This window comes from Hippopotamus amphibius, chromosome 4 (assembly GCF_030028045.1).
Source record: "Hippopotamus amphibius kiboko isolate mHipAmp2 chromosome 4, mHipAmp2.hap2, whole genome shotgun sequence".
NCBI classification, from domain to species: domain Eukaryota; kingdom Metazoa; phylum Chordata; class Mammalia; order Artiodactyla; family Hippopotamidae; genus Hippopotamus; species Hippopotamus amphibius.
This window is the reverse complement of record NC_080189.1, coordinates 158,264,124-158,278,528: the sequence shown is the minus strand read 5'-3', so window position 1 is coordinate 158,278,528 and position 14,405 is coordinate 158,264,124. Positions and strand designations below refer to the sequence as shown.

The 14,405-nt window shown below is 52.5% G+C and overlaps 1 protein-coding gene across 1 annotated transcript in view; it reads right to left on the bottom strand.

Moving 5' to 3' along the window:
- Nucleotides 1-4,488: 4,488 nt before the first annotated feature.
- Nucleotides 4,489-14,405, bottom strand: part of RGS6 (regulator of G protein signaling 6) — a 543,968-nt gene continuing 534,051 nt past the window's right edge. The window contains 4 exon segments of the mRNA XM_057732396.1: nucleotides 4,489-4,945; nucleotides 4,947-4,983; nucleotides 5,114-5,276; nucleotides 14,203-14,269. Coding sequence (XP_057588379.1) covers nucleotides 4,586-4,945; nucleotides 4,947-4,983; nucleotides 5,114-5,276; nucleotides 14,203-14,269 — 627 coding nt within the window. The 3' untranslated portion in view covers nucleotides 4,489-4,585.

Below are 14,405 nucleotides of genomic sequence, written 5' to 3'. Positions count from 1 at the left end.
CAAGCCACAGGAAAAGTCCAAGGATCCGAGACACCTATGTGAGGCCCTCAGCAATTGGGAGCTGGTTTCAAGGAAAGGACAGCCTCATGTCCTTTCTTCCAGAAGTCCCCGAAAGGATGTGGGGAGAGAGGAAGCACTCTGGGGAGACGTCAGCCACGCGTGGGTGGGTACAGCTCTTAGTGTTATAACGGGCAGCCCAAAATCTCCACCTCCGCCTTGGACCTGAAGCAGATCTCTGTCCTTGGTGGCCAGTGGGTTCGTGTGCATAGTGACAGCTTGCTGAACAAAGACCTGGAAATAAGCCAGATGGCTGGGCTGGGAAGGAGGAGTTCTGGGTTCCCTGGAGGAGGTGGCCAAGGTCAAGGAGGACAGGGAAGTACAGCTCTTTTGTGGTGGGGACGGGACCTGACAGTGGGATAGGCTACAGACCTGACACTTCAGGGGCTGTTGCAGGTATGACCTTGGTCTTGACTTTGTGGGGCAGGAAGTCTTGCTCTGGGAGATGGCCCAGAGGTTGGGAGTCAAGTTGGTTCCCACGCAAATGTGGCTGAAGACCCATTCCCACACTTCTGAGACCACTTCTAACTTTCAGGAGTAGAATTTCTGCCACTGAAGCAAATGGCTAGGTGCTGGCTTCATCGTTAATAGAACTGCAGTACCGTGGTTCCTTTTTACCTTGTTCTTTTCCACCTCTTGTCAGCCTGACTTCCAGGTTCTCAGAGTCCTGCTGCTTTGGCGTGAGTGGAAGATGAGATTGTCTGTCGCTTAGGAAACCAAGACTCCCTGTAAAGATCCCCGTCTGTGTGTAGCAGACTTCCATCTTGGGGCTTAATTTAAGAGTGTCAGAGCGGTGTCTGGCCACTGCTGACGTTCACCATGCTACTGGGGTTTGTGGTCAAGCACAGACAATGGGGAAGAGACACCACCCAGCCAAGGAGACCCCAGCAGAGCCAGGGGCATCAGCCTTCTGGTGTCACTGTTGTTCCAAGCTACCAGGATGTATCCCCCACCCCAGAGCTTTCCGGAGCTGCTCAGCACCCCGCTTGTGAGCGAGGGGAAACAGGCTGTGTGTGTGTGTGTGTGTCTGTGTGTGTGCGCGTGTGTGTGTGTAATGGGACAGGGTGGGGAGCGGAGAGCGGTGGTAGATTTTTTTCTAGTGGTAAATTCTGCCCAACAAATCCCCAAACCAAGGAGCCACAAAGACTTAGCTGGATTATAGTGGGTTCAAGTCATTTATTTTTAGACGGTACCAGCATGTTTGGTTCTGGGGTCCAATCCCCAAATTCCAGAAAAATAAACTAAGGAGAACCACATGCACTACGAGAAGGCCATTCCGATGTGTCCGTGACCATGCGGTGAGTGGGCATAGAGTACAGACCAGGAGCCCTCGGGGTGGCGCAGGGCCTCCCCCCTCGGACAGCTGACAGCAGCGGGCTCTGAGTCCTCATTCGGGACTGGGAGGGGGGGCCGAGGCCGAGTCACTTAGACCCTGTCCCTTTACAGCCCCGGGCCCCTTATTGCTACATTTGCTGCTTTGCTACTTTATGGCCCCTGGGTTATACCCGGGGGATGCCTTATCAGTGGGCGGTACTAATGAGTAGGCTGTTGGCGTCTGCCGTTGCCATGGTTACATGAACGCAGACCTCTCTTCAGAGGGTCCCTTGGTGAGTTCTCAGGGGTTCATTTTGCCATTTTGCGGCTGTGCCACACATGGTCCTTGCTACATACTCAGCTCAGCCAGCCCTTTTGGAGGCTGGTGGCATGTTACCTTCCCCCAGGACTTTCCAGCTCCTGGACTTTGCTGGAACACCTCCCTTCAAGACATTCTGCAAGACTCAAAGACCAACAGTCCTCAGTCCTTTCCGGCTTCTGGGAAGGCTTCCTAGCGGTGGCTTTTGAAGCCCGTGCACTTGGAGCATAATGAGAGGGGTGCCTTTTAGGAAAAACATCAACTTCCTCAACCAGCCAAGGAGCCAGACGGGTGGCAGGCTCCTGCTTCATGCCCTGTTGGTGAGGTAGTTTGAACACACCAGGAACCTTGCTACAGGGAAAGCCCCTGGAGCACGTCCCCATGTATTCACCGGTCTAAGAAGCAACTCAGAGTGGCCAGAGGTCCCTCCCGGGTGCTGGCGTGTACCTCACCCCTTGGCAGGGGTGGGCCTGGAACACGGTGCAGCTGCCTGCACTGGTGGGCTGGGCCCTGCTGCACTGGGGCCCAGCAACACCTTCCCAGCAGAACAAAGCATCCCTTCCTGGAAGGGCGGGAGCCCTCTCCCCAGCCCAGAGAGCTCCTGCTGCTCTGCTCAGGCCCTCTGACTGCTGCTGGGCATTTACATGCGCCAACCTACCAACTTTACTCTTCCCATGTAGGCCAAGTCTCTTTCAGTCGGATGCCTAGTGCCTGATGCCTGTGTGTCTGGCCTGATGGGTGGGTGGTCACTTCTAAGACGGCGCTGATGCTTTGGCTGTGGGGCTGCCAACATGGGATTTGCCCTGTGAGTCCTTCTCGGGAAGAGTCCCAGATCCAGAGACCATGCCCAGTCAGGGGAGCTAAGGCAGGACAGGGCAAAAAAGCCATCTGTTTTGCTACAGAATTGCCTTCGAAAGTCTAATCTGGTCTGAATTTTTGGTTGTGTTGACCAGGCCAGTGGGGAACTAGCTAAGACCAGATTTTCCAAGTTACTTGCATTCTAAGGTCTGCAGGGTAGACTGACCTTGGACTGGCCAGTTTGGGTGGAGAAATCCTGCTCCACCCACCATTGCTGGGTGTGATCTGCTGGGGGGCACGTGGTAGCAGTCACAGGACTGAGTGTGCCTTGGTTGGGAGGCAGGATGAGGGAGTTATTGCTCTGGGTTTGAATCCATCTGAAGCGCCCTTACATCTGTTGAGCCTGCTGGATGTCCCCAGAGGTGTCCGGAAGCCTTCCGCCTGCTCCGTCTCAAGGCTGCAGTCCACGTGGCTCTGGGTGGGCCTCCTGGGGACCTGGTGCCAAGCCTCAGGAGCCGCAGCCAGGGGGGCACAGACGTCCTGGTCAGGGAAACCACCCCTGCCCTGGCTGCAGCCATGAGGAAGGACAGGAGGCAGCCAGCCCCTTGCCCTGGATAACTGAGGGCACAGAGGCGCCTGCTGTTCTAGAACTGCCTTTGTCCACATGCCCTGTGCATCCATGTCAGCACAGCCTGGGCACCTCGGCAGGGAGCAGCTTCCTTTGGGCAATGTTGGGTGCAGAGGAACCTGACTGGTGATTGTGTTCTGAAACAGGAGGTCTGTGTGAAAAGCGAGGGGATGAAAAAGGAGGGGACGCACACAGGGGTCAGGAGACCCCATAGCATGGGGGAGGGCTTCCCTGAACTCCTTTCCTCCTCAGGCAGTTGCCAGGTGTCTGCCAGGTGCCAGGTCCTGAGCCCAGGTCGTGTGGCACAAGGGGGGTGGGGAGTGTCTGCCCAGAGTCTGGGTCTAGAGTGCCCCTTTCGGACACAGTCTGAGGACTCAACATAATGTCTCTAGTTTCCACTGTACCGAGAAATGAGAGCAACGACTGCCATGGGGGAAACTGAGGCGCAGGGGTCAAGAACCCACCAGGGTGCAACCATAAGCACGACTTCTCCTGCCCTCGGTGGCCCCACTGTGAGGGTTGGAAGCTGGTGCCCCGGGGACCGGGCACAAAGGTGGGGTGGGAAAGATGGTCCCAGGGGAGCACCCGGGAGGCAGCATCTGCAAACAAGCTTAGGAGGCTCACCGCCTGGTGCATTCGCCCACACAAGCAAAGAAATCCCAGGGATTGCCGTTTTCCTTCTGTGTTTGCTGTTCATACACTCCCAAGGCAGATTTTCCACCTCTGGCCAAAACAGATCAAAGGATGATGGTCACAGCAGGTGGCGGGCGGGGGTGTCTGAATGCAAAAGCGTGTTGCTTATACCGCTCTGTGCGAGGGCTCACGGGAGTCACAGCAGTGACAGCGAGAGCCGTGAGAGTCATAGCGAGCGTTTGCGAAGCACCTACTATGCGCCAGGCACCCGACTTGGTGCTCTGCATCACCCCCTCACAGCCAAGTGGGCGGATGGTCATTGTGAGACACACACAAAGGAGATACAAGTGGATCTTAAGCAGGTGTTTGCAGGTTGAGCTCTGCGCTTGGGTTTCCCCGTGACGACTGGCATTGTGGAGGGCAATGCCTTTGCTGGGCCGTCAGAGAACCACCGGGCCCTGGCCTCGCCCCTGGGCACAGATTCTGCCCCAGCTCCAGACACGACTGAGACTTGGGCCCTGCCACGCCCAGGATTGCCAGCCTGGGCCCCAGCCCCTCCAGCTGGGACCCTCCCAGCTCCCACCTGGGGCTGCCGTAGGGGAGGATCCTAATGCACCCCCCCCCCGCCCCCGAGTTCACGGCCAGGTTTATTTTGAGTAAGACACGCAGGAACACACCAAGGAGCGAGGGGCCACAACAATAAATTACGAAACAATAAAAATTTTAAAAGATGGTCAGAACCTTCACGGCTGTTAAACCACAAGCTCTTCCATCGACACCAGGGCTTCCTCTGGTGTTGGACCCTCGAGACATGGAGACCTCTTTGAAAGGTGGCCTCAAAGGCAGTCGGAAGACCTTGAAGTGCTGCAATCCAGGAGGTGGCTCAGTGCTGACGATGTGATTGGGGCGTGTGGTGTGAGGGCAGCCTGGTCCTGGCTCTTTACACGTGGTGGCCACAGAGATGGGGGAGGCGGGAGGCGGTCGGGACACAGCGGTGTCACTAGAATGGGTGCCGTGGGTGCGCCAGAGAGGCGGAGGGGTGTCATACTGGATGTGCTCAGGGCCAGCTGGTCCTCTTGAGTTTGCTGGAAGGCGTGACCCCCCGACAGTGGGAGGAGTGATGATAGCCAGAATATGACCTCCGGTGACAGTCGCAGCAGGAGCCCCGCGGGGTGCTCTCCCCTGAACGCGTTAGGGACTAGGACCTCCTAGGGAGCAGGGTGTCGGCACATGACTGTACAAGGAGGAGAGGGCTGTAAACGGGCGCCTCCACCTGGCCGACCCCAGGCTCTGCGGGCTCTCTTTCCGGCCTCCCTCTGGTTCACCCACCGCGTCTCCCCATCGCTGCCCGTCATGGCCCTCACTCTTTCTCTCTCACAGTGACCAAATCTCCCTGCGGGGAGACTCTGTCCGCGGATGTGGAGCGCCGGCGGCTGCCCGAGGGGTCCTCGGGCCCGGGCCCTGTGGCGGGGACCGTCAGGAGGACTGCATCAGGCCGGTGAGGCGCTTGCCCGCCAGCGACTTTCCCTGCAGAGACAGCGACACAGGGGCACCACAGGCGCACACACACACACGGGGGACAGACACAGAGAGCCAGACAGGTGGATTAATTGTTGCATGAGCCGTGGAGGCCAAACGACTTAGCTCACCAACCCCTTTGATCTCTGCATTTGGAAGTCTTAACCACAGACAATTGAACAACCAGGGCTCTGGGGCAGGTTAGGGGGTGTGTTGCTGGTACTCTTTTGGGGGTGTGGGGATTTTACTTACCCCAAACTAGGCATTTCAACCCTTATAGAGAGTGTCTCTTAATGCCTGTGGGCTGCCCCTAAATTTGATTTTATCCAAGTGAGGAAGAGAAGGTGGCCTGGGGACTAGCAGGATCAGGAAGAGAGGGTTGACCCAAGCATTTGATGGCTAAGAATCTGGGTGACTCAGAACTATAGGATTAACTAGTCTGAAAAAGGCAGAAGACCTAGGAATCCTGTTTGAAATGCAGGATTGAGCTTTCCTTGGATCTCGATGACCAGTTCAGGCACTGGGAAGCTCTGGGGACATCCGCTGAGGCTTGGAGTCTGGGCTGTAGGACACAGGGCAATGTGCTCCTATGTTCTTGTCCTCATTTGAGGTACACAGAGGCTGACTTTGAGGATTCCACATCAGGAAGTCTTACAAGCCTTTACTTACAAACTATGAAGCCATTCTTGTTCTTTCGAAAACCAAAAGGATGAACTCTACTGTGAGGCCTGGTACGTGGGCACAGAGGTCTTCGGAGGCCGACTGGTCACATGCCCAGGAGGAGGCGGCTGAGGAGCCTCCGAGATGGGACTGGGCACGAAGGAGGATGAGCAAGGCTCAGTCCTCTGCTTATTTCCCTAGCCATAGTCTGTGCCCATCCCCTGCTCACCCTCTTCAGAAATCCATAGCACTAGACAGGGGTCTAGAGGAGAATAGAGCTGGACCCAAGCAGATTGATCACTGTGTCTGAGAAAACACTCAGAACCCATCTTATTATTGACAGTGGGTCAGCGACACCAGTGCCATCTGCATAGGGTAGCACACGGTCACTTGCCAGCACGGGCCATGGAGTTAGGTAGCGTGAGGTTGCAAGGGCCAGCAATTCCTCATGTTCATTTCCAAGTGGGGTGTGAGGGCTCATCTTGTTTACTGGGCTTGGCTGCATGTAAGCTGGATGTAATTAAAAAAAATTGATCAGGTTTGTGAAGCCTGGTAGGGTACTCAATAAACCTGCTGATTGATGAATTGATGGCTAATGGGCATTTCCAACAAACAAACAACACGGGCTGTGAATTTGCCGGATGCGGGACAATACGTCATCTGGCTTAGCTCTCCGCAGGGGAACATGCCAGCTTGACTTTGAGAATTCCCAAGGCAGGGATCGGTAGCTTGCCCAGAAATGGAAATGCCCTCAGGGGCAGTTGGGAAGTCTGCATCTACCTCTCCTTTGCTCTGTTTTTCCCCTTTCACACCTTATTTTTGCTAATGAGACAAAACTTTCCATTTTTTTCTCCCCTGTCTTAAAACACACACACACACACACACACACATATGCGCGCACACACACACACACACACGCACGTACACACGCACAGAATCTCCCCATCAGCAACCTTATCTGAATCTTCAGATACACTAAACTTAGCCTGCAGTCGGATACATTTATACTGGGCTAAGGATTTTTTAATCAGATTTTTTAAATCCTAGAGGGTTTCGAATGCTAGTCTTTGCAAATCACTAAAAGCAGGATGGCTATTCCTCTGCGCGGAGTGAGTTAGGTACAACAATAGCTCATAGAAGGCAGAGGCTGACCTCCTAGGACTCCCTCCAGTCCTGATTCTAAAGCACACACATAGCTGGGACTTTCCTTGACTGCCCTTTCTTACAGGGAGCTGGAGGCGTTTGTCCTCCAGGTGGTGCACCTGGGAATGGGCCTTCTCCATGCAGGCCTGAAGGCAGGAAGCACGGGCAAATGCAGCGCTGATGAGTCTCGGGGCCTCCTGGTCGGAGCTGTACCAAACCTCCCCCAGCCCCTTTCACCCTTGTCCATCTCTGCTCACATGAAAGGCACCAAGGAATGTTGCTTCCCACCTGGGTGCTTCTTATTGCTGTGGAAACCACACACCAAATACCAGCGACTCCCCCTCCTTCCATCCCTCCCCTACCAGGGCCACAAATTACACATTGCGTACCCAAATACATTTCCAGGTTTGCCATACAATGGCATTTGGGGCTCTGATTTAGCTGGCGGGTGTGAAAAAAAGGAATCACTAAAGCTTCTGAATAACAGTCCGTTGCCTGTGCGTATGTTAAAAGCCCAGAGACAAAGAAGGTGAGGTTTACCAGGCATCCAAACCCTCATTACAGTTTCATTCTCATTAGTGAGGTCATTTTGGCTGGAGAGGGGGCTGTGGTTGAGGGAGGTTAGAGATTCTATTTCTGGATGATTTTGTGTCTGTCTGTTGTAGGTGAATTTGGCCCTGAGGATCCCTACCCTCCACACCTCCCCGTTCTATACAGCGGGCTGGGCTGGGCTGGGCTGGGCTGGGCTGGGAGGTGCTAATTAATCTCTTCCTGCCTAAGTCCTGGAGCTCAGCCTCACAGCTCTGACTGCAAAGACCTGCGGCCAGCCCATCAATCCTTCCCCTCCCCTCCCCCAGCTGCTTCCATCGCTCAGGGCTTCAGGGATGGTGGGTGGGGGTGCAGCTGACCCGTCTGGAGAATGAGCCCTGAGATTGTTCCCACCGTCTCAGCCATCCAGGTGGTACTCCTTGGCATTTTGGTCTCCCTCGCCCGCACTCACACATTTACCAAATGGCAGTTCTGCTGCTACAGGAGGTCGTGAGGGTTCAGGGTGGCTCAGGGGGCAGCTCAGCCTGCCGCAATCTGTTCGCTAGGCAGTGACTTCGAGGGTGAGGTTGGAAGGTGGTTACTCATGCAGATCGCAGGCAAGGCTAGATGCCTGGCCTCGGGCTTTGGGGAGGAAATCCTGCAATCACACTGGCTCAGCAGCTGCCTTTTTTTTGAAGAGCTGAGGTTCTTGTAATTTTCAGAGATCAAAGTGAAATCTGACAGCAGAGGCTACCAGTGTTCAGAGATGAACTGCCCCAAGGTCCATGCTGCTCGGGGCTTGCTGGGAGCTCCTAGCTACCTGCTCTGCCCAGAGAGAGGAGAGCTCCTGCCCTGCACCCTCTAGGGGTCTTTCCTTCCTCCTCTTCACCCCTATCCTCGCCTCCCATTTGGATGGTTCTGCAGGAGACACTTAGGAAGGGGAGTGGTAATTCTGCCTCTGTCTGGCATCTTGCATAGTTACAGGGGAAGGCATTTTTTCAGGGGTGAATGTGTGCTGTTCCTCAATGCTGGTCAGTTGGGAACGGATCACGGTGCCAGGAAACTGCAGCCAGCTCAGCCTGAGGCCTTGGCGTCGCTGAGCAAAGCAGCTGAAGGTGGTTGAAAATGCTATTAGCAGGCAGCCTTTGTCCAAGTGAAAAAATATACAGTGATTAAGAACTGAGCTGCAGAAGGTACATTCCAGAGACACCGAAGCTTTGCATTCAGACAAAGTACTTTTCACCTTCGAGATACTTGGCCAAGTTTAATCCCATAGAATTTGGGATCCTTCAATTTCATGGACCACAGGCTCAGCGCTGGGTTCACAAACACCCACACATTCAGTTTCCACCCTCCACCCTGACTAATCATGTCAGCGCTGCAGCCATTTTGATGGCTAGAAGCCTGGAAGAAGGTGGTCATGGAATCCTTTGTTTCTAAAAGGAGATGCACAAAAGGAATAGCTCCCTTTTGTGCGGCACTTCAGGAAAAATCAACATGCTACTTGACATGCTGTGGCTCTGGGCATTGCACGTCCAGAGATTAATCAACAAAGCATGCACCATCCGGGTTACCAAGAGCTTGTGCCACTCACTTACCTGGAAGACTGATGCTAACCTCTTTGGCTGGGAGAAGGGCTGTGGCTCAGAGAGTAGCCCTGGGGGCCAGATGGCATATTGGGAGCAGCAGAGCCGAGCACTAGCGTCTCAGGCAGGACCTTTTTTCAACACTAAGAAAGTAGAGACATCTGAGCTGCTGATGAGATTTTCCTGCTGATTTGACCAGATGACGTAAGACCAAAGTTATGGATCTCAAGTCCACTAAGTCTAAATCCACGCTACCAAGGGGATGGAAATCAACCGTGGTTGTCTCTAGGGGAGAGGGATGGAATTGACTGGAAAGGCGGATAAGGGAACTTTCTAGGGTGACAGCTGTAGGTTACCCTGGTGCATACATTTGTCAAATTCATGGAGCCGTACGTTTCAGATCTATTCATTTTGCCGTGTGTAATTATGCTTCAAGAGGAAAAAAAAAGATTAGAAAAAAATCCAGCTATCACACCTCTGCTTTGAAATGTCCCACCCTTAATCTTTTTTTCAGTTGCTGTCCCAGCACCTTTGCCTTTTGGCTAAATTCAAAGCTTCCCCCTCCAGTATAGGAGAAACCCAGATTGCTGTGCTAGGGGAACTCAAACTTGCAATAGAAATAATTTGGAACATGATTTCTAGTCTTCATTGATCCAAACCGATCACCTTGTGGTGACACACAGGGATTTTTCATCCCTGCTTATGAAAAATGGTGTTTTGCTGAATAGGGCTCACCGGGTGACCTCAGCAGGCAAGAAGTGGGAGGCCCCAGAGATAAGCTGTCCTCTCAAGGAGACCGAAAGTTACCTGTGAGTAGATGATTATCAAGTTCATTGTCATGAGTGTGTGTGGACTCACAGGCCTGTAGGAGACTTGCTGGGGACAGTGGTCAGCCCCTAAGAGCCAGGTGGAAAGGAAAGGTCCCTGCTTGGGTTTGTCAGGAGGAGGGGGAGGAGCCAAGGACCTACCTGACTTTATTGGGTGACTTCCCTGGAGGTTGGTGCCTGGGTGCCCCTTTTCCACGGAGCAAAGCAAAAGAGATGATTTCAAAAGGACGTGGGAGGAATTCTGTGGCATGTCCTTTCTCAATGATGTTTAAAATTGGGGAGAGGGTGCCATGTGCTTGGGATAGTTTAGAGGGTTGAGAAGCTCTGGCAGGGATGGCAGGAAAACCCATACTTGATGGAGAAAAATTTGAAAACACTTCAACTCTCCTCTTTCATCATCAGCGAGATGAGCAGATGGAGTGGGAACAAGCCAGCGGTTGCACACGGCTGACCCACGGCAGAGCTAAGCCGGAGCAGCATCCGGGGAAGAGAGGCTGCTTCTGGCTTTCTCACTCTCCAGGCGCGGGGGTGGGGGCATGGGTGCCCTGTAACAAGATGCATTCCTGGGGTCTGTATTACTCCTGGGTCCTTGCCAAGCTTTCTGATCTCTCTCAAGAGCTGAAGGGCATTCTTTGGGTTTTAAAATAGTCTCTTTATTCAACTTTTTAAAAATAGGATACCATAAACAGAAAACAACACCCCCCAAATCAAGAGATAGGTGAAAATTGAATTAATTGTTTTTTAAAAAAAAGCTCCCGGAATGAAGAATTAATACACATTAAACCTATTTAAGAAGTAAGGAATATGGTCAAAATAAAAATGATGGATTCTTTTGTAAGAGCCCACCATCTCACGTAGAGTAATATAAACAATCAGGTTTTGCCACGTCAGTGGTGGGTCTATGGAATTTGCCAGCAGTCACGTCTGCCGAGAGCAATTCCCACAAAATGTTACGGGGATCATTAGCAGCTTCAGACCCCTTACTCCAGCCTGTACAGTAAGTCCCCTACATACGAATGAGTTCTGTTCCAAGAGCACGTCCGTAAGTCCAATTTTGTTAGGTCCAAAATTTGTTAGCCTAGGTACCCAACTAACAAAATATAGTACTGTACTGTAATAGGTTTATAATACTTTTCACACAAATAATACACAAAATACAAACACAAAAAATAAAGAACACATTTTTAACCTTACAGTACAGCACCTTGAAAAGTATAGTGTAGTACCAGCTACACCACTGCTGCTTTTACGCGTGCTTCCAGACACTCTGGGCTTGAAATAAAGATACCGTACTACTGTACTCTATACAGTACTGTACAGGAAAGTACACAAAAGCACAACCACTTGTAGAGGATGCACCCACGTGACAATGTACGCCAGACACGTGAACTAACTTACGTGATTGGACATGCAAATGTACGTTCGCATCTTTGAAAGTTTGCAACTTGAAGGTTTGTAGGTAGGGGACTTACTGTATTGGCCACTAGCAGTGCTTTTTTTTTTTTTTTACTTAAATTTTTTTTTTTTTTAATTTAGAAAAGATGAGTGGCCAGCCCTTCTATCTGAACTAAATGTGAAAGGACCAACCTATATCCCCTTACCTCCCAGGGACTTTCTCTTAGAATTTCTTATTCTTGCCCAGTGGGGTAGCATCACATCTCATGCACCCTCCCTTCTCAAGTGCCCTCCTCTTCTACTCGCTCAGACCTTGATGGTGGCAGCATGGAGACCGTCCCCTTATCAGGGACAGAGTTTAGCTGCGGAGGACAGTTACTAAGAGCCACCCATTGATAGAACATTGAGCAGCTGTCGTGTGTCAAGCACACTAGACATCTGACAGACACCTGTGCTAATGTCCACAGCATCCTTGCCAGTTAGGTATTCCTTTAACCTTCACTGAATTTCATAGTCCATCCACCTTCTCCTTTGTACATGACTGTCACACTCAAGAAAGGAGGCAGGTGGAAACGCTCAGAATTAAGGACTCCTCCATGCCCATCCACACCAGGTGACCTCTCTGGGCAGTGCAGGGCGATTTTCTTAACCTCAGTGAGAAAGATGCTTCAGCTCTTGGGCACACTTGAGACCATCCCAGGCATTTCTGCTGTGCCTGAAGTGCTTCCCTTCATCACACTGGGGACTGCTGAGAAGGAGAAGCGGCTACCTTCTGGCTGGCAGGCCTAGCAAAGTGGGACTTTGGCTGCTGCACTGAGCTGAGGCGCAGGTCATCGCTGCTTGGTGCTCATGGATTTAAAGTGGTGGCTGCTGGACAGGCCAGTGAAGGAGCCGCTTCTGTTTGTGGCCTTGTGTTATTGGTGCCAATGCCACTGGGATCTCCATAGCAACAGTCCCAGGGAGGAGAGAAGCAGGTGTGATGTTTGCCTTCCTAAGGAGGGGCGGGCAGATGCTCTACTCCAATTAGAACCAACCCCAGTTAGAAGCACGAGCCTAATTCGAGCTGGCGGGGGAAGCCCTTCCGGGCTGCTGTTCCTGGCACTTCTGACTCCTACCCCCTCATCGTGCTCATCACTTATGGGGCTCTTTGGAAAGTCTGACCTCTGCCTGTTAGTTTTGCTGGGTGATGGGGAGACCTTCCTGCGTGGTCCCCAGCTGTGCAGGGACAAATCGGGAACTGGGCAGGCATGCGGGATGCCGGGAGTGACCAGGGCCCAGCAGCTGTGCCCGACACTGGTGGCACAGTGCCAGACCCCAATTCCCCAGCCTCCTGTCCAAGTTGTGCATTTCCACTTTCCCTGCTGCTTTTTTCTCCTCGTGTGGGAGAAATGCTCCCCTTTTATTTCTGGATCTCTTATCTCCTTCCTCTGGTTCTGATCGAATAACCCTGGTGCTCTTTCTATACTCAGCCTGCAGCAAGTTCGTGGTGGATGCAGGGGTGGAGTGGAGGCGGGCATTCTGTTCACAAGGCCCCTCCATAGCATGCCTTCCTGTAGCCCATGCTGTGCTTACCTCTTCCTCTCCTCCCCCTCCTTCTCCTTAAATGTACTTTAACATCTCTGTGCTGGTTCACTCCAAATTAGGCAAGGGCCCAAAGACTCAAGGAAACAGAGACATGGCTGAGTTGCTATGGGCGATAACTTGATGCTATTTTTTTTTTCCCAACTAGGAACTTCAAGTGACCTTTGACTATGGTGACAGGGGAGAGTGTTGCTGAAGTTTAGTGGACCAGAGAGCAGTGTGTGATTCTTCTCAGGACCCGTGAGGACTCTAACCCCACCCTCCTAAGGGCACTTCTCATCTCCTGCGAACACGTTCACCCAGGACACACCCATGGGTTGGGGTCCTTGGGTAAGCCAGCTGCCAAGGCAGGGTTTCGAGGGCACAGGCGGTCGACATACTGACTGCCCCCACCGCCCGAAAGCATAATCTTTCTGTGAGTGTCCAGGTGCATTTGGATGCATATGCAAAGAGGGCTGGCTCATTTCTCTTTCCTCCCTACTATCAGGGATGCAGTTTGGCGGGCATTTATCAGACATGTATTTCTAACCTGAAAAAGTACAGCAGGGGACAGGTCAAACAGCGTTTTTCAAGACATCTCTCGACAGAAACATGGGCTGATGGAATTACTAGCCACAGAGAACCTACTGACTTCCCTACAAAAGGTTTCCATATGTCACTGCAATGCGTTCCATCCCTGCGGGACAGGGGATGGGCGGTTCCTTAACCCTCTTCTCCTTTGGTGGTCTAGCAGGTAGAAATGTGAGATTTCCAAGTTTCCCACAGAACTTGGCCCTGGGCCACAGAGGAAGAGTAATGGAGGCTGTAACTGGGAGACTAAGCCTTAGGATGCTGCTGTTGGATTTAAAAGCGTCTTCAAGGGCAGTGGGCATTTCTGCTAGGGATCCAGGAGAAGTGAGTTACAGGATCAACACCTAAAGACGGTATTTGTACATTGCCTCTGGGACAAGGGACTCATCTCCGTGTCATTTCTGGACCCCTCGTCTTCTTGTTTCTCAGGAAGAAAACACTAAGGGTGTTAAAAAATGGGCAGGAAAAATGGGGACACCAAAAATGGGTGCCGCTGACCATCCATGGAACTAGGGTGTGAGAATAGGAGGGGTGGGCGGAGATGAGGCCACAGACAAACAGATCATCTCTTCCGGTTTTTGGAGCACCCTCTGTGCAGAAGGATCCCAAAGAAGGTTAGAGAGTGTGGACGCCGGGATCACTCACCCACTGCTGGAAGGAAGCCACCTCGGGGGTGAAATGCAGCGGCCATTCTGACTCTGCGCCAGCAGCACTAGGCAATTGTGTTTTTAGGAAGGGAAGTGAAGAATAACTTATCCAGCTGAAACCGTGAAGACCTGCGGCTTTAGGGGAGCCCCTGCCCAGACACACACACAGCAGCCGCGGGCAGGCTGTCCACGCGCAGAGGC